The sequence below is a fragment of the Spea bombifrons genome, chromosome 4, assembly GCF_027358695.1.
Source record: "Spea bombifrons isolate aSpeBom1 chromosome 4, aSpeBom1.2.pri, whole genome shotgun sequence".
Lineage (NCBI taxonomy): Eukaryota > Metazoa > Chordata > Amphibia > Anura > Pelobatidae > Spea > Spea bombifrons.
This window is the reverse complement of record NC_071090.1, coordinates 4,035,900-4,054,706: the sequence shown is the minus strand read 5'-3', so window position 1 is coordinate 4,054,706 and position 18,807 is coordinate 4,035,900. Positions and strand designations below refer to the sequence as shown.

Here is an 18,807-nt window from a genome sequence, read left to right as displayed (position 1 = left end):
AGCATATTAATTTGAACAAAAAATAAAACAAGAATATATATCGTAAAAACCACAGACAGGTATACAGGATATCTTATTATCTTAAAAACAAAATATGTGCTAATTATAAATTTTAGCATTTAAATTATTAACCCTTATTTAAATTAATTCTGAAAAAAGCATCTGAATAAAAGTATTAGAATAAAAAGATAAAAAGGCTTTTCTAATGTCGACTCTACATATAATTTATGATCGATCACAGATAACAGACAAGACATACATTTCACAGATTCTGGAACCAGCTGGAAACATGGTTTGGAATTTGGAATGTTATAATTTAGTCACTACGTAGTTTCTTTTAAATCCACACGTTCACCGGGATGGTCCAACCATCCGAAACCTGAGGGATCCGCCCTCTATTTTTAAGTGCACTATACAATGTGGACTTATACCTAAACATTTTCTTGATTAAGTTTATACATAAACTGTTTGACTTCTTTCAGTGGTTTCTTCTTTATCCACAAGAAAACACTCTCATCCATTTGTTTCTTTCCCTTACTGTGGGATTTCCCCATAATACAATCTCACCGCAAAGCAGAAAACAAGGAAAATCTTTCGGTATTTATAAGATACCACGTCTGGACAGGGTTAAACAGAGAGTTCTTGGTATTTATAAGATACCGTTCCTAGACAGTAAAGGCAGGTAAATCACTCTCGCAGGAAGTTGTTCACTTGCAATCCCAGCACTTGATCACAGAGAGCTTCTTACAAATGCCGGGGGGCGTATTAACAACAACCTTATTAACTGTTCGTTCGCCGTAAAGGACTCCTGAACAGTCATTCACACAGATAGATTCTTTCAGACAAGATTTGTGACATGGGTTGGTATAGCTGTCCCTGGACCATAAGAGCTCTTCTCTTTAAGGTCTTGTGATACTCATTCACAATAATACAAGCCGCAACCAACATCAACAGTATTATCACAATTACAAACAACAACTCGCTATCACAAAAATAATGACTAACTACCTGTGCACATTTCTCCTGATCAGCCTCAGTACTCCAAGTACTATTCTCATTATCGAATGCATACGCAGTTATTTATTTCAGTAGTCCCTGACAGACTTTGACCTCTTATAATATTTCCCAGAAATATTTTTCCTACTCACATTTCTGAAGAGAAGACCGTAATAAATTTTCGGGAGGACGCTGACGGTTTCAGGGACGATGTCGCAAAGTGCCTCTGGTTAACAGCAATCTTAGCTGGAGGACTTATATTACCCCAGATGCAGATTCTTGAGGTTCAGTTCCTCAGGACCGTCGTCCCTGTCTCCGGTCAGGACCTCCTCACACGGGGCACCAAAATGTTGGTTGAAATAATGGTCGAATTCTCCTCAGAAAGAGTTTCCTTTAATTAGATCATGCGCATAATCGAGACAAGGCACACAACACACAAAAGTCGAAGCGTTGTCTCATTACATGTTTGAATTACATGGTTTATATAGCATCTTATCTACTTCTAATAGCATGCATCATTATGATTGGTTACTTTTCAAGCAAGTTACACCTCTTTAAGCTGCATAATTAAGAATGGCCTAGACTTGACCCTTTGCACATATATATATAGAACAACATAGAGTAGGCGTGTTGGCGGGAACTCGTGCATATATCATAGACTAGACATTCTCTGCTTTCTTATGTCTTTGTCAGGAATAATATTTACGATAACATAAGCATTTTTCTAACAGGAACGTTATGGTTAAAGTCCTCCTAAACCTGCCAGAACCCGCTGATTGATCGCTACGTCCCAAAATGGTTTCAAATGTTATTTCATCATCCAGAAAACCTTAATAAATAATAAATAATCCATAGTGAGACCAGTTAACGGAGCAGTCAGAAGGTGGAGATTACACCGTATCTATAGACCCGTTCCTCTCCATCCTTAATACAATAGGTGGGGGTTCTTCAGACCAAGGGTCGACTCCGCTTATTATTATCAGTTATTGTTTTATATGGCGCCATCGAATTCCGTAGCGCTGTACAATGGGCAGACAGTTGAGGTGATTTGGGATGGATGGACCCAAATCTCTGTTTTCTGAGAATTTTGGGCCGTTTGTGTGCGTTCCACGGCAGGCGCCCGGGGAAGTATCTTTTATAGAGTCCGTTGGGAATGGAGGACCCGTGTTAGATTACTGTAACAGTACCGGAAGATGCGGTAACATTTTGTAAATGCCACTGTCACCTTTAAATAAATATTTTTGGAATCTTCCCCATGCACTGAAATTTCCTTTATTATTTATAATAAATTTATATTATTTATAATAAACGAGCTGCTTCTCCCTTCCATGCCGTAGAATTATTTGAATGGGGGGAATGTATGGGAAGAAGGGGTAGAACGGGTGTTCGGATGACTCTGAGATAACTAAAGAGGCCAATAATTAACAGTTCGGGATTTTAACAGGTAAACTTGGTAAATGCCAAAAAACTTGTATTGAACATCAGTTATGTTCTTGGTCTACATATTGAAAAATTATATTAAAAAAACAACATTAATAATATGTTTTAAGATGAAAAGTGTTTTAAATGCGATGTATATAAATAGCTTCAGATCTTCTCCATTAATATAGAGGCCAGTGGGTGTATATCACACTCAGCCACATATATTATGCTAGAAATATTAGGAAAGCTGTGGCTTGACACAAAATTTCACGCATTGCTTATGATACAGAACAGGTCCTAGAAAATGTAACTATTTGGTACATACGTGTGTATAAGTATATACACACATGTATTTCCCCACTTTTGGGCCCTGTTCTGGGTAAAGCCGATGGCCACGAATCCTGCCCTGACATTTCTGGGGCTGGCTGCACCCCAATACAAGTGTCCCAATTGAAATGTTGGGGGGCATCTGTAAGGGGGGTCTCCGCATTCGCTGCTGTGTGAATCATTTACAATAACGATTTCTGTTATCCGTTTATTTTGATGTCACCAATAGTAATAATAACTGTCATTTCACTGTTAACCCTACAGTGGCCTCCGAGGTCCCGAAAGCCTCTGCTACTTTATAAAATATCTGTGTCGGTCCAATAAAAGTATCAACTCTGAGAAAAGACTACATTTTATCTTTTTGCTAAAACAGCGACATCTATTTCCGAAGGTGAGGGTTTGAGAGAGTAAGAGAGCGGATCCATTTAAATTTTATCATTTTTTTATTTGTTATTATCAATCAAAATAATAATCACCATTTCTATGCTAAAGTTACATCTTCAAATTATTTTTGTAACATTATGTTTCAGGATTCTAATGGTTACATAGCAGGCTGGGCAGGCGGCGTCTTTCTGTGGCATGGCATCATGCACTGTGATGTCACAATGAGAATGCTCTCATTGTGACATCATCAGATGCTGCTTAATTCAAGCGTTCCGTGTCCTCAGCCCTCATTCTGCTCAGTACTGGGTAGGCGATTGGATTGCGAATAACCTCTGGTTACTATTTGGATCCAAATCTCTTTGTGACAACATGCCTCGCGCATGTTCCTTTATCGCTCTGCTGCTATTCATTACATCAAGCAGCAGAGTGGTTGATTTGTCTGCGGTTGCCCCAATAGGCCCAGCTTCGCTCCCATTCGGTGAAGCCGCCTGTGGGCCGCAGTGCCGCTGCTATGACCAGGTTTTGGCCTGTGTGGGAAGCCCATCTCTTCACCTGACAAAGATCCCTGTCGTCAAGCCTCCACATTACACCTTTAACACCCTGTAAGTAGGGGGACGCGGGGGAGAGACGGACACGTTTGGGGGGCGCTGGTAGAAGGGCCCGGGGGGGGGGTCACATTATCGGCCGGAAAGAGAATCCTTCTGGTTCCACAGAAAAAGTGACTCTTTTATTCTTTCCTTTTAGTGACTTCAGAAACAACCAGATCTCCACCATTGGGAAGAGCGACTGGGTCTCATACACCTGGACCGAGACCTTGTGAGTCATTTATGGGATTTCTGTATAGAATGTTTATTATATATATTATTATATTCCATAAAATGACTATTTGCTAATGTGATTGAATCTCGTTATATTGATGAGGATATTAATTCCCCTCTTTGTTTATTTTAAGGATATTGAGGAATAACGTCTTGGAGCGGATCGACGCGGACGCGTTCGAAGGACTTCCGTTACTGAAATTCCTGTAAGTTTAAACCATTTTAAAAAAACAGAAACATTTGGGTAGGAAGAGGGATATTGCTGATTCCCATCTATTATCGGATAAAATAATATTATTCTGTAACAATTCCTTTTTTTGACGCCATTATTGACGCTCTTTTTCCTTTCGCAGGGATCTGTCCTGTAACATCATCAACGCGATTGAGCCGCGGGCGCTGGAGCCGGTCTCGTTTCTGCTCCATCTGTAAGTGTTGTTTAGATCGGCTTTAAAGATTTCTATTATTAAATGTTGTTATAAAATGGGACTCCCTCCAGCGACACCAGTCCCTCGGCTGCTATAATACTTTTTATGCAGGTTTTAGAATTATTTGAAGATTAAAGTTCCATTTTAGAATTCTGCTAATTGTTCCATCACAGGCCGGGCAGACTGCATGTTCCTGCGGAGTCTCTCATGCGTTTTTCATAAAGCGTCTCCCGTTCTGTGGATTTAATGCCCAAAAATGTTTAATTCTTAAAGTTTGGGGCCGTTAGCATTTGTTTTGTTGCTTTCTGCGAGGTCTCCCCTCCGGTGATTGCGATTTATTTGTAAATCCTTCTGCTTTATCCAGGGATCTGTCTGGAAATACCGTCACCATGATCCAGAACGGGACGTTCAGGACATCTCACGGACTCCAGTATTTGACATACGTGTAAGTAACACGCGTGGGCTAAACCGGTTTATTAAAGGGATACTGAATTTAGTTACAAACGTGTAAATGGAACAGCACCTTTAACCGGGTATCAGTAGAACGCATCACATGGTGACACGCAGGAGGTAATGGTTTTTTTTTTTGCTTGTTTTCAGGAGTTTGGCCCAAAATCCGCTGCAAGAGTTTCAAGATCCATCTCTCTTCCACATGAAAGGACTGGAAGAGCTGTAAGTACCGCACTCAGCACTCAGATCTCTCTCTACCACACACATCACTCTCAGCTACACATATTACTGCCAGCCGTCCAGAACACACACTACCGGATTCACTGTCAGCCACACACATCACTCTCAGCTACACATATTACTGCCAGCCGTCCAGAACACGCACTACCGGATTCACTGTCAGCCACGCATATCACGCTCAGCCACACACCACTTTCTGCCACACAGATATCACGCTCAGCCACATACGTCAGGTTTGAAAAGCTTAAAAGGCTGAGTTTACTACAACTCCTCGCCGGATATTCCCAACCCCCCCCCCCGGTCACAGATCCCCTCTAATCAGAGCGACATCGCTTTATTTACTGTATGGAGCTGTGAAGGGATTGGGAAATCTCCGCTTTATGCTCTCTGTGTTTCTCCGCAGGGACGTCGGCGCCTCCAACATTCCTCACACGGCTGTTGAAAAACTGATGACGATTCCACCTCATTTGGAAAAAGTGTAAGTAAATATTAAATATGGCGGTGATCGGGTCATGTGCTCCGTCCTCATTGCTCATTTCTCGGGTGCTGCCGCGCATGGCTCTCATCGTAAAGTCTCAGGATAAACCGCGTATTTCAGGACTTTCTGACTTGGGTTCGGGGAAATGCGTCAGCCGTGTGATGGGCGTAAGATGCTGGATCTGTTTTCGTTCCAGTAAAGATTATTATAATTATTATTATTGGGGTAAAGATCCATTGTTTGGACGTTCTGTAGATTCCGTGTTTTCTTCTCTCTTTGTAGCGTGTTGCCTCTTCCCATCACGTGTTGCCTGTGCTTGGCTGAGATGGACTATGGAAAACTTAGTGGATCCGTGGAGATCGACTGTCTCAGCACCTGTTACAAGGACGCCATGGACTGCGGTGAGTGTCTGTGGGGTGGGGGGGGGATTCCCATGGCTGCCCCTACAACAAATACCTTCCCGGAGGGGTGGAACTCTGTAAATATGCTGATGTTATCTGTTTATCTCCTCTAGGACCCAAAGGTAATCCGTTCGAAGATAAGGCGTTCCAGCATTCCATCAGAGAGCACAGAAGTCGCTTTACCAGCACCCTGCGCATCCATCCGGACACCTCACCCCGGACCTGCGCGGAGAAGGAGAGCGAACACGCCGGACCTCCGAAAACTGACCATCATAAACGGAGGGTGAGTGTCCATAACTACCCCCACCCGGCACAAATAACCAATGGGAGAGGCTTTTGGTTGGGGGTTAGAGATGGGGGGGGGTGTAAGGCCATGCCAAAGATTTTGGGAGGATAATTAGAAAAAGTAGCAATTTGGAATTTGGTTTAAAAGTTAGATTCACTTCCTCCTAGTTTCTCAGATTGTAATTAAAGTCTGCGCCCGATCCATAGGAATGATTAAAAATTTGCATAAATTGTATACGTTGCAGCTTTTTTTCCCTTTTAAGGGAAATCACGTTATTTTGCCCAACATTTCCCAAAATCTAGATAGAAATCTTTAAAAATGCCAAGTGTTGGGATTTTCATCATAATGTTTTTATCTGGTTTTCTAGCATAAACTCGGCCTCGCGGCGAGAGTCACCATTAAAACGATTTCAATGTTTGCTGGGTTTCTGGTGCTCTGCGGACTCCTGTATCTCCTGAAGAAGGTAATTGGGATTGTGTTTTATATATCGGGAAGGGGGGGTCCCAAATATTCTGGGGTATATGTGCATTTTATTTGATTGGGTTATGAATTCATCTACATATCTCGCCGTTATTCCTTATTTTACACAGAAGTTCATCAGTTCTGACACCGAGGAGCCCCCGGAGATAATCCGCATGGAGGAAGGGCGCAGGTAAATCGCTGGAATCCACGCATTCCGTTTATTTTATACTGTAAATTGCTGTTTTTTATTTATACTGTAAATTGCTGTTTTTTATTATTATTGATGTTTTGGAGCTGGGTTCATCAAAGGTCAGAAGAAGTCTTCATAGTGGGGGGTGGGAGTAAGAGCCGAATGTCGGTAATAACCCGTCCACTCGCGTCTGAGTTGGGTGAGGTTGATTGGCGCTCTTCCTTTTGATCAAATAAAGGGTAGTTGGGTAGCGCCATAGTTTAATAGACTTCTTGGTCAAGGTGAATTTCCACCATTGTGGTCGACGCCATCGGTTCTTTTAAAGTTGAAATGTTAGCCCACCTGTAAACGCTGGGGTTGGTGAGAGACCACCACCGCCTGCCGCCTGCTTCTACCCCAACTACTCATCCACCCCTTGGCCTCGTGGCCGCTAGGCTTTGGCTCTCTCCGGTTATTGGTTGCTTTGGACGCTTCTAGTTTGTAGAGACTTGTAGAAGACGGGAAACGTGGGAACATCATAAACACAAATTATTAACCAATTTCCACTTTATTTCTCTCCGACAGAGAGGCCGCAACAGATCCGTGAGGAAGGCGAAGATCTCGATGAGGAAGAATGAACCTCCTCTTCTCAATGACCACCCATGAAGAAGGACAGTAGTATTAGCGAGTAGATCCAAGGAGTAATCCGATTGCCACCATGGAGTCAAGAAGGAATTTTTTCCCTGTTGTGGTGTAATTGGGAATTGCCACAAGTAGGGTTTTTTTCGCCTTCTTTTGGGTCAGTAGGTGTGAAAGGCTGAACTTAATTGACTGAAGTCTATTTGCAACCTACTCTACTCTGCTACGAAGAACTCTTCCCATTGTAATAAAAACATTTGATTGACGCCAGAATTTCTTGCCGGTTTCTCTTGATTATACCCAAAAGGCGACTTATATACTTTTTGTTTCTTTATGTTGCTTAAGTCTGACTTGTAATGTAACTGATAACACCGTATCGAGAGATTGTTTTACTTGATACATTTTTACTGCCAAGGTATCGGTGGAGGTGGAACGTTCCTAAACCTGCCAGAACCCGCTGATTGATCGCTACGTCCCCAAAATGGTTTGAAATGTTATTTCATCATCCAGATAACCTTAATAAATAATAAATAATGAATAAATCATTTAATAAATGATCCATAGTGAGACCACTTAACGCAGCAGCCAGAAGGTGGAGATTATACCGTATCTATAGACCCGTTCCTCTCCATCCTTAATACAATAGGTGGGGGTTCTTCAGACCAAGGGTCGACACATTTGAAAAAGTCGCTATATAAAGGTTTCACAATGTGCTATTAAAGGGTTAATGTTTCACGAGTCTCAGGGTCCCCCCCATTTCGAAAATTGAATCTTTTTCCTCAGAGGGGGCATCTGTAAGGGGGGTCTCCGCCTTCGCTGCTGTGCGAATCATTTACAATAACGTTTTCTGTTATCCGTTTATTTTGATGTCACCAATAGTAATAATAACTGTCATTTCGCTGTTAACCCTACAGTGGCCTCCGAGGTCCCGAAAGCCTCTGCTGCTTTATTTAATATCTGTGTCGGTCTAATAAAAGTATCAACTTTCAGAAAAGACTACATTTTATCTTTTTGCTAAAACAGCTACATCTGTTTCCGAAGGTGAGGGTTTGAGAGAGTAAGAGATCCATTTAAACTTTATCATTGTTATTATCAATAAGAAATAACTATTTATGCTAAAGTTACATTTTAGAATGATTTTTGTTAACGTTGTAATAGTTACATTACAGGCTGGGCAGGCGGCATCTTTCTGTGGCATGGCATCATGCACTGTGATGTCACAATGAGAATGCTCTCATTGTGACATCATCAGATGCTGCATAAATCAAGCGTTCCGTGTCCTCAGCCCTCATTCTGCTCAGTACTGGGTAGGCGATTGGATTGCGAATAACCTCTGGTTACTATTTGGATCCAAATCTCTTTGTGACAACATGCCTCGCGCATGTTCCTTTATCGCTCTGCTGCTATTCCTTACATCAAGCAGCAGAGTGGTTGATTTGTCTGCGATTGCCCCAATAGGCCCAGCTTCGCTGCCATTCGGTGAAGCCGCCTGTGGGCCGCAGTGCCGCTGCTATGACCAGGTTTTGGCCTGTGTGGGAAGCCCATCTCTTCACCTGACAAAGATCCCTGTCGTCAAGCCTCCACATTACACCTTTAACACCCTGTAAGTAGGGGGACGCGGGGGAGAGACGGACGCGTTTGGGGGGCGCTGGTAGAAGGGCCCGGGGGGGGGGGTCACATTATCGGCCGGAAAGAGAATCCTTCTGGTTCCACAGAAAAAGTGACTCTTTTATTCTTTCCTTTTAGTGACTTCAGAAACAACCGGATCTCCACCATTGGGAAGAGCGACTGGGTCTCATACACCTGGACCGAGACCTTGTGAGTCATTTATGGGATTTCTGTATAGAATATTTATTATATATATTATTATATTCCATAAAATGACTATTTGCTAATGTGATTGAATCTCGTTATATTGATGAGGATATTAATTCCCCTCTTTGTTTATTTTAAGGATATTGAGGAATAACGTCTTGGAGCGGATCGACGCGGACGCGTTCGAAGGACTTCCGTTACTGAAATTCCTGTAAGTTTAAAACATTTTGAAAATAGAAACATTTGGGTAGGAAGAGGGATAATGCTGATTCCCATCTATTATCGGATAAAATAATATTATACTGTAACAATTCCTTTTTTTGACGCCATTATTGCTGCTCTTTTTCCTTTCGCAGGGATCTGTCCTGTAACATCATCAACGCGATTGAGCCGCGGGCGCTGGAGCCGGTCTCGTTTCTGCTCCATCTGTAAGTTTTTTTGATCGGCTTTAAAGATTTCTATTATTAAATGTTGTTATAAAATGGGACTCCCTCCAGCGACACCAGTCCCTCGGCTGCTATAATACTTTTTATGCAACTTTTAGAATTATTTGAAGATTAAAGTTCCATTTTAGAATTCTGCTAATTGTTCCATCACAGGCCGGGCAGACTGCATGTTCCTGCGGAGTCTCTCATGCGTTTTTGATAAAGCGTCTCCCATTCTGTGGATTTAATGCCCAAAAATGTTTAATTCTTAAAGTTTTGGGCCGTTAGCATTTGTTTTGTTGCTTTCTGCGAGGTCTCCCCTCCGGCGATTGCGATTTATTTGTAAATCCTTCTGCTTTTATACAGGGATCTGTCTGGAAATACCGTCACCATGATCCAAAATGGGACGTTCAGGACATCTCACGGACTCCAGTATTTGACATACGTGTAAGTAACACGCGTGGGCTAAACCGGTTTATTAAAGGGATGCATTTCATGGAAGGGTTTGGGCAGCGAATTCTCTAACACTGAATTTAGTTACAAACGTGTAAATGGAACAGCACCTTTAACCGGGTATCAGTAGAACGCATCACATGGTGACACGCAGGAGGTAACGGGGTTTTTTTTTTGCTTGTTTTCAGGAGTTTGGCCCAAAATCCGCTGCAAGAGTTTCAAGATCCATCTCTCTTCCACATGAAAGGACTGGAAGAGCTGTAAGTACCGCACACAGCACTCAGATCTCTCTCTACCACACACATCACTCTCAGCTACACATATTACTGCCAGCCGTCCAGAACACACACTACCGGATTCACTGTCAGCCACGCAGATCACTCTCAGCCACACACCACTTTCTGCCACACAGATATCACGCTCAGCCACATACGTCAGGTTTGAAATGCTTAAAAGGCTGAGTTTACTACAACTCCTCGCCGGATATTCCCAACCCCCCCCCGGTCACAGATCCCCTCTAATCAGAGCGACATCGCTTTATTTACTGTATGGAGCTGTGAAGGGATTGGGAAATCTCCGCTTTATGCTCTCTGTGTTTCTCCGCAGGGACGTCGGCGCCTCCAACATTCCTCACACGGCTGTTGAAAAACTGATGACGATTCCACCTCATTTGGAAAAAGCGTAAGTAAATATTAAATATGGCGGTGATCGGGTCATGTGCTCCGTCCTCATTGCTCATTTCTCGGGTGCTGCCGCGCATGGCTCTCATTGTAAAGTCTCAGGATAGACCGCGTATTTCAGGACTTTCTGACTTGGGTTCGGGGAAATGCGTCAGCCGTGTGATGGGCGTAAGATGCCGGATCTGTTTTGGTTCCAGTAAAGATTATTATTATTATTATTATTGGGGTAAAGATCCATTGTTTGGACGTTCTGTAGATTCCGTGTTTTCTTCTCTCTTTGTAGCGTGTTGCCTCTTCCCGTCACGTGTTGCCTGTGCTTGGCTGAGATGGACTATGGAAAACTTAGTGGATCCGTGGAGATCGACTGTCTCAGCACCTGTTACAAGGACGCCATGGACTGCGGTGAGTGTCTGTGGGGTGGGGGGGGGCTATTCCCATCGCTGCCCCTACAACAAATACCTTCCCGGAGGGGTGGAACTCTGTAAATATGCTGATGTTATCTGTTTATCTCCTCTAGGACCCAACGGTAATCCGTTCGAAGATAAGGCGTTCCAGCATTCCATCAGAGAGCACAGAAGTCGCTTTACCAGCACCCTGCGCATCCATCCGGACACCTCACCCCGGACCTGCGCGGAGAAGGAGAGCGAACACGCCGGACCTCCGAAAACTGACCATCATAAACGGAGGGTGAGTGTCCATAACTACCCCCACCCGGCACAAATAACCAATGGGAGAGGCTTTTGGTTGGGGGTTAGAGATGTGGGAGGGGGGGGCATGGCAAAGATTTTGGGAGGATAATTAAAGCAATTTGGTTTAAAAGTTAGATTCACTTCCTCCTAGTTTCTCAGATTGTAATTAAAGTGAGCGCCCGATCCATACGAATGAAAAAGCTCTTTAATAATTCTTTAAAGGGAAATCACGTTATTTTGCCCAACATTTCCCAAAATCTAGATAGAAATCTTTAAAAATGCCAAGTGTTGGGATTTTCATCATAATGTTTTTATCTGGTTTTCTAGCATAAACTCGGCCTCGCGGCGAGAGTCACCATTAAAACGATTTCAATGTTTGCTGGGTTTCTGGTGCTCTGCGGACTCCTGTATCTCCTGAAGAAGGTAATTGGGATTGTGTTTTATATATCGGGAAGGGGGGGGTCCCAAATATTCTGGGGTAGGTAATGACGCCCCTGGTTCCCATAATGCTGGAGGGGCAGGTTTTGGTATATCAGCCCCTGGGTATAATAATAGGATACATTCAGGCTGATTGGTCATTGGGGCGCACGGCGGATGATTCGCCTAAAACATCCAATGTGTTTTATTTGGTTCTTTATAACAATTTACAGCGTAATCTGTGGCGTCCTGCTGTGACGCTGTTTAATTTGTGTCCAAAGTGTGATGAATTCATCTACATATCTCGCCGTTATTCCTTATTTTACACAGAAGTTCATCAGTTCTGACACCGAGGAGCCCCCGGAGATAATCCGCATGGAGGAAGGGCGCAGGTAAATCGCTGGAATCCACGCATTCCGTTTATTTTTTATGCTGTAAATTGCCGTTTTTTTATTATTGATGTTTTGGAGCCGCGTTCATCAAAGGTCAGAAGAAGTCTACATAGTGGGGGGTCGGAGTAAGAGCCGAATGTCCACTCGCATCTATTCACAAAAATGAGGTTGATCTGAGAGATGGGTATAATTTAATAGACTTCTTCGTTAACAAGAACTCGCATCATTTTGATCGCTGCTTTCAGTCACCCGCTTCTACCCCAACTACTCATCCACCCTCTGGCCTCGTGGCCGCTAGGCTTTGGCTCTTTCCGGTTATTGGTTGTTTTGGACGCTTCTAGTTTGTAGAGACAAGTAGAAGACGGGAAACGTGGGAACATCATAAACACAAATTATTAACCAATTTCCACTTTATTTCTCTCCGACAGAGAGGCCGCAACAGATCCGTGAGGAAGGCGAAGATCTCGATGAGGAAGAATGAACCTCCTCTTCTCAATGACCACCCATGAAGAAGGACAGTAGTATTAGCGAGTAGATCCAAGGAGTAATCCGATTGCCACCATGGAGTCAAGAAGGAATTTTTTCCCTGTTGTGGTGTAATTGGGAATTGCCACAAGTAGGGTTTTTTTCGCCTTCTTTTGGGTCAGTAGGTGTGAAAGGCTGAACTTAATTGACTGAAGTCTATTTGCAACCTACTCTACTCTGCTACGAAGAACTCTTCCCATTGTAATAAAAACATTTGATTGACGCCAGAATTTCTTGCCGGTTTCTCTTGATTATACCCAAACGGCGACTTATATACCTTTTGTTTTTTTTATGTTGTGTACGGGGAACATTATCGTTACCGTCTTTCCAAACCTCCTAGAATCTGGATGTACAATATTACCGGTAATATACAATTATTTATATCTGAGTTCTACCTTTGCAATATTTATAAAGTACATCGCAAAGATTTATGCACCGTTATAAATAAATATGGCTGTCAGATCCGCAGAGGAGGAGCAGCGACCTCTCAAGCTTTCATATATAGGGGGGACAAAGTAGGGGGGCAATTTTAAAATGCTACATATACACTATATATATATATATATACATGCGTCTGTGTGTATATATATATATATATATGCGTTAGACGTGCGTTTGTAACTACATAATATGTCCTTGTGTCTTTGAAGTAAAGATCCTGATTAAAATATGATTTAAAAATAACAGCTGAACTGGCAGTTATTTTTCACTCTTTAATACTAGCCCCTGCTGCCGATGTATATTAACCCCTTAATGACAAAGCCCGTACATGGGTTTAGGGACCGTCCATTGTCCTTAAGGGGTTCATATTAGCCCCTGCTGCCAATATATATTAATATTAGCCCCTGCTTCCGATATATATAAATATTAGACCCTGCTGCCGATATATATTATTAGTCCCTGCTGCCGATAGATATTAATATTAGACCCTGCTGCCGATATATCTATATGTTAATATTAGCCCCTGCTTCCGATATATATAAATATTAGACCCTGCTGCCGATATATATTATTAGTCCCTGCTGCCGATATATGGAGGAAACCCCAAATAACTGTCAATCTCCATCGGTCTGCGGCTCCATGGAAGATCTCACCTCATGGAGTCTCAATGATCATGAGTGAGGTGAGGAATCGGCCCACAACGACACGGGAGGATCTTGTCCACGATCTCAAGAAATCTGGGACCATAGTTACCAAAAAAACAATTGGTAACGGACTACGCCGTGAAGGACTGCAGCACCCACAAGGGTCCCCCTGCTCAAGAACGCACATGTACCGGTCCGTCTGAAGTTTGCCACGGAACATCTGAATGAGGAGAACCGGCTGCCTATGACCCCAGGAACACCATCTCCACCGTCAAACATGGAGGTGGTGAAACATTATGCTTTGGGGGTATTTTTCTGCTGAGGGGACACGACAACTTCAGTACCCGGTACTAATAATTACTGACCTGAATATCCACAGTATGGGGCCAACCAAGCCCATTTATTTTACATAAATAATTGTAGTTTCCAGATTTTCAGGAATTGTCCTGCGGTCCCTGGGAAAGCTGTCCAATCCCCCCATAGAGGGGACCAGTTGGGAAGTTGGGGAGATCCTTTGACCTCCCCGACCAGATGGACTCCATTGGGGCTCCTGCGTGCTTGGGTAAGGTGGGTGGTTACTTCTTGTACTAGCCCCACCCGTTCTCGGCTCATGCCACACCTCCAACACAAACATCCTGATTAAGACATTGGGTACGTTGGGGGGGGCATGTGTAAGGGGGGGTCTCTGCGTTCACTGCGGTGTCAATAAAACTCACTGTGACTCATTCACAATAAACGCACCCGTTTTGGATTAACCTTTTACATTTGATGTCACCAATAATAATAAATGTCATTTTAATCTGCGGGCAGTATGATAAGGAGTCGGGGGGTTCGTTTAGTAGATCGGGGCTCAGACAACAGAGCGAGAACGCATACAAGCGGCTAATATGCAGCTGCCCGAAAACATTATATTATGGGGGCAAAAACTAGAACGGTTAAAAACGGAAACAGCAAGATTTGTGGAAACCTATTTTTTATCTGATGCGAGGAATAAATAAGGTGTGAGATCCCCTGTAAGTTTCTTGCTCCATGTTTCCCTGCGTGTGGCTGTCATGTTTCGGTGTTAGCGTGTATGCGTGCCAGGCTGTCCCTCCCATTTAACTGGTGGCTGTTTATAGCTCTCAGCCTTGTAACTATATCCAGCCTTTGCCCTCCAGTTCTTTCCCCCTGCAGCGACCTGACGGACAGTCTGTCCTGTGCCTGGATTTAGGAGAGGAAAGGAGACCCTTCTACACCCACCATGTGGGGGATCAAAACCAAATCAGTACGTCATGCGTGGACGGGTGGGTGGAAAGGGGTGCCTAGAGACCCCAATGAGAAAAGGGGATAGCTCGCCAAAGCTTTTTATGATTTGTATCGTAGCCATTTAACTATACGTTACCCAGAATCCACTCCGGCTTTCTTGCAAGAAATTCTCCATGTGGTTGACCCGCCACGATGCATAATTAATGGTGGCCCCCGTTAAACTAGGTGCATTAGTTCTTGTGGGGAATGGGCTTGTAAGGGAAATAAGTCTTGATGGGTAGGTTGAAGTGCGGCCCAGGGTCTCCAAAAGATCCGGGGCTCGAGCCCAGAGCAGATTTTATAGCACTGGAGTCTTCTTTGACAGTGGTTGCTGCGCACACGGCACACATAAATAGACACGCACACACACACACATATAAATATATACACACACACACACACATATAAATATATATACATACACACACACATATAAATATATACACACACATGTACACTTGCCTTTGCATGCACACACTAGCATGTTCTTACATACAACCGCTTTCAAACACAAACACGCTGTTTCTCTCCCCTTTCTCATATTTTCTTCCCTATCTCATGATCTCTCCTCTTTATCTCTTCCTTCCACTCATTTTCTCCCCACCCCTCTACTTTATCTCTCCTCCTCTCACTTCCCCCTTTCTTTTTATCTCTGCCTTTTCTCCTTTTCTCTTGTCTTTTTTTTTCTCTCCCCCTCTCTTTGATCAATGTTCCTTTCTTGTTATTGCTCTCTTTCTCCCCATCCCTCCGATTTCTCCCTTTATTTTCGGCCGGTCAGAGGGAGAAGTTGAGATCCGGGGGGGCTTCAGCCCCAGTAGCCCCCTTAACGACTCTACTGTCATAAAGAGCTAAAATCTCCTTTTACGGTCACAGAAACAGCCTTTATATTGTGCGCATTTTGGATTATATAAGTGGCCGGTGGGATTGCACTTCATCCAAAGATCTATTAGATGTATATATATAAACCATATATCTGGATTGTGTGCCGCTTTTTGCCGCACGCAGAGAGAGTGCATCTCCATTCACATGGGCCAAGCCGGTGTACAGATTGGAAATGCCTGCTGGGAGCTCTTCTGCTTGGAGCACGGTATCCAGCCGGACGGCGTATTGATGGAGAAGGCAGGACCAGGCTGCACCGACGACTCGTTCGCCACTTTCTTCAGTGAGACGGGTAACGGCAAACACGTGCCCCGGGCGGTCATGGTGGACCTGGAGCCATCTGTAGTGGGTAAGTTGGCATTTTCCCGTGATCTTTGTATCCCAGGTTGCCAGTCAGTACTCAGTCCAAACGTCCGCTCATTCCCAACAATTCTGCGCCATTCATTCTACGATGCGCGTTACGCTTTATACTGTGCACCATAACCATTGCGGCAAAATCGATAACATATTGCGTCCCCCTTATGCATAGTATGAGGGTATTAATGATTTCATAACTTTCTTACTGGGTTTTGCGTTAATGGAAATGTTAATTTTTTTAAATCTCTTTCTTTGAGTCATCTTTACCCAAACTCTCTTCAACCAGATGAAATCCGCGGTGGAACCTACCGCCAACTATATCATCCAGACCAACTCATTACGGGCAAAGAAGACGCCGCCAACAACTACGCCCGCGGTCACTATACTATCGGCAAAGAAATTATTGACCTGGTACTGGATCGTATTCGCAAGTTGGTAAGTGTTAGCTTTGTCCGTTTAATGATGTCATGTTTTGGATTGACCAATGCCTGCAGCCAACAGGTGATGGAATCTCCCCAATTGTTGAGTTCCCACTGGCTTCACAGCGTTCCAATTTAGAATACCGATACGATAATATGGTTTTTCTCCCCGTATTTTTAGAGTGACGCCTGCTCAGGACTGCAAGGATTTCTTATTTTCCACAGCTTTGGAGGTGGCACGGGCTCTGGGTTTACCTCCCTTCTCATGGAACGACTCTCCTTGGACTACGGCAAGAAGTCCAAGCTGGAATTTGCTATTTACCCCGCACCACAGATTTCCACGGCGGTGGTGGAGCCGTACAACTCTATCCTGACAACACACACCACGCTGGAACACTCCGACTGTGCTTTTATGGTGGATAACGAGGCCATTTATGACATTTGCCGGAGAAATCTCGACATTGAGCGTCCAAATTATATAGATCTTAATAGGCTCATCGGCCAGATAGTGTCTTCCATCACAGCCTCGTTGCGTTTTGATGGTGCTCTCAACGTAGACCTAACGGAGTTTCAGACCAACCTGGTCCCTTACCCGCGCATCCACTTCCCGCTGGTCACCTACGCACCCATAATCTCGGCCGAGAAGGCACACCACGAGCAGCTTTCCGTGGCCGAAATTACCAACGCCTGCTTTGAGCCATCCAATCAGATGGTCAAATGTGATCCACGGCACGGGAAATACATGGCCTGCTGCATGCTATATAGGGGAGACGTCGTTCCCAAAGATGTCAACGTGGCTATAGCCAACATCAAGACAAAGAGGAGTATCCAGTTTGTTGACTGGTGCCCTACTGGGTTCAAGGTAGGGAGTAAACGTATATATATGTATGTCGGTAAGGTACCACGGCTCCAACCCGTCTGTATAGCCTCTGGTTTATTGAAGAACAGCCATCTCTTTTACCTTATCTCTTTTACCTACTTTTCCTAGGTTGGCATTAATTACCAGCCCCCGACCGCGGTGCCCGGAGGGAACCTGGCAAAAGTCCAGCGTGCCGTCTGCATGCTCAGTAACACAACCGCCATCGCGGAGGCCTGGTCCAGGCTGGACCATAAGTTCGATCTGATGTACGCGAAACGCGCCTTCGTGCACTGGTACGTGGGCGAGGGCATGGAGGAAGGGGAGTTCACCGAGGCTCGAGAAGACCTGGCAGCACTGGAGAAGGACTACGAGGAGGTGGGAATGGACTCCTTTGAGGAAGAGAACGGAGCGGAAGAATATTGAGTGGGGAGACTCCAGGCTAGTCGTGGAGACTAATCTTAAATAAAATACTCCAAAAAATCTCAACAGGGGACAATCTTTCTTCATAGGAGGTCTCTTCACAAGACCTCGATCTCCACGTACCACCAGACTGGCCACCTGGCTCAACGGGCGAATGCCGGGTGGGCTGCTGGCCGTTGGAACCTTCAGAACCAAACACACTCACTCGATCCGCCGAACCAGTGCCCTTAGGTCATCTGGCTAACCTTAAAGTGCCAGGATAGCCTTGTTGTTGCCAGAGTCCTCTCCCTGAAGCCCCTTCTTTCTTTTTTAGCCCAGATTAAATAAAATAACGCTTCACTTGTTGAATAGATTTATATATATATATATATATATATATATATAAATATATATATATATATATATATATATATATATATATATATATACATATATTATATATATATGTCCCTTAGTATATGTAAGGACTTGTAGAGAGATTTATTCATTATTTATCGTTAATTAAGTTAATTAGCATTAAAATAATGCTTTTATGTCATTTCAATTAAAGGCAAAGTTCCAGCCCATCTCAAACCTTTTGTGAACTTGCCCAAACGCCACTATACCGTGAT

At 43.8% G+C, this 18,807-nt stretch overlaps 1 protein-coding gene and 1 long non-coding RNA gene across 2 annotated transcripts in view; one reads left to right on the top strand and one right to left on the bottom strand.

The window, feature by feature from the left end:
- Positions 1 to 18,807, bottom strand: part of LOC128490557 (uncharacterized) — a 54,996-nt gene that overhangs the window by 14,029 nt on the left and 22,160 nt on the right. The gene's annotated exons all lie outside the window — the stretch shown is intronic.
- On the top strand, positions 15,113 to 18,283 carry TUBA8 (tubulin alpha 8). The gene is made up of 5 exons (XM_053462472.1): positions 15,113 to 15,242; positions 16,268 to 16,490; positions 16,785 to 16,933; positions 17,099 to 17,779; positions 17,906 to 18,283. The coding sequence occupies exons 1-5, from the start codon at positions 15,219 to 15,221 to the stop codon at positions 18,197 to 18,199; spliced, it is 1,371 nt and encodes a 456-aa protein (XP_053318447.1). The 5' UTR covers positions 15,113 to 15,218; the 3' UTR covers positions 18,200 to 18,283.

Coding starts and splice junctions, on each gene's coding strand:
- TUBA8 (XM_053462472.1), top strand. CDS start 15,219: ATGTGGGGGATCAAAACCAAATCA. Junction 16,934..17,098: donor TGGATCGTATTCGCAAGTTG/GTAAGTGTTAGC, acceptor CCGTATTTTTAG/AGTGACGCCTGCTCAGGACT. Junction 17,780..17,905: donor GGTGCCCTACTGGGTTCAAG/GTAGGGAGTAAA, acceptor TACTTTTCCTAG/GTTGGCATTAATTACCAGCC.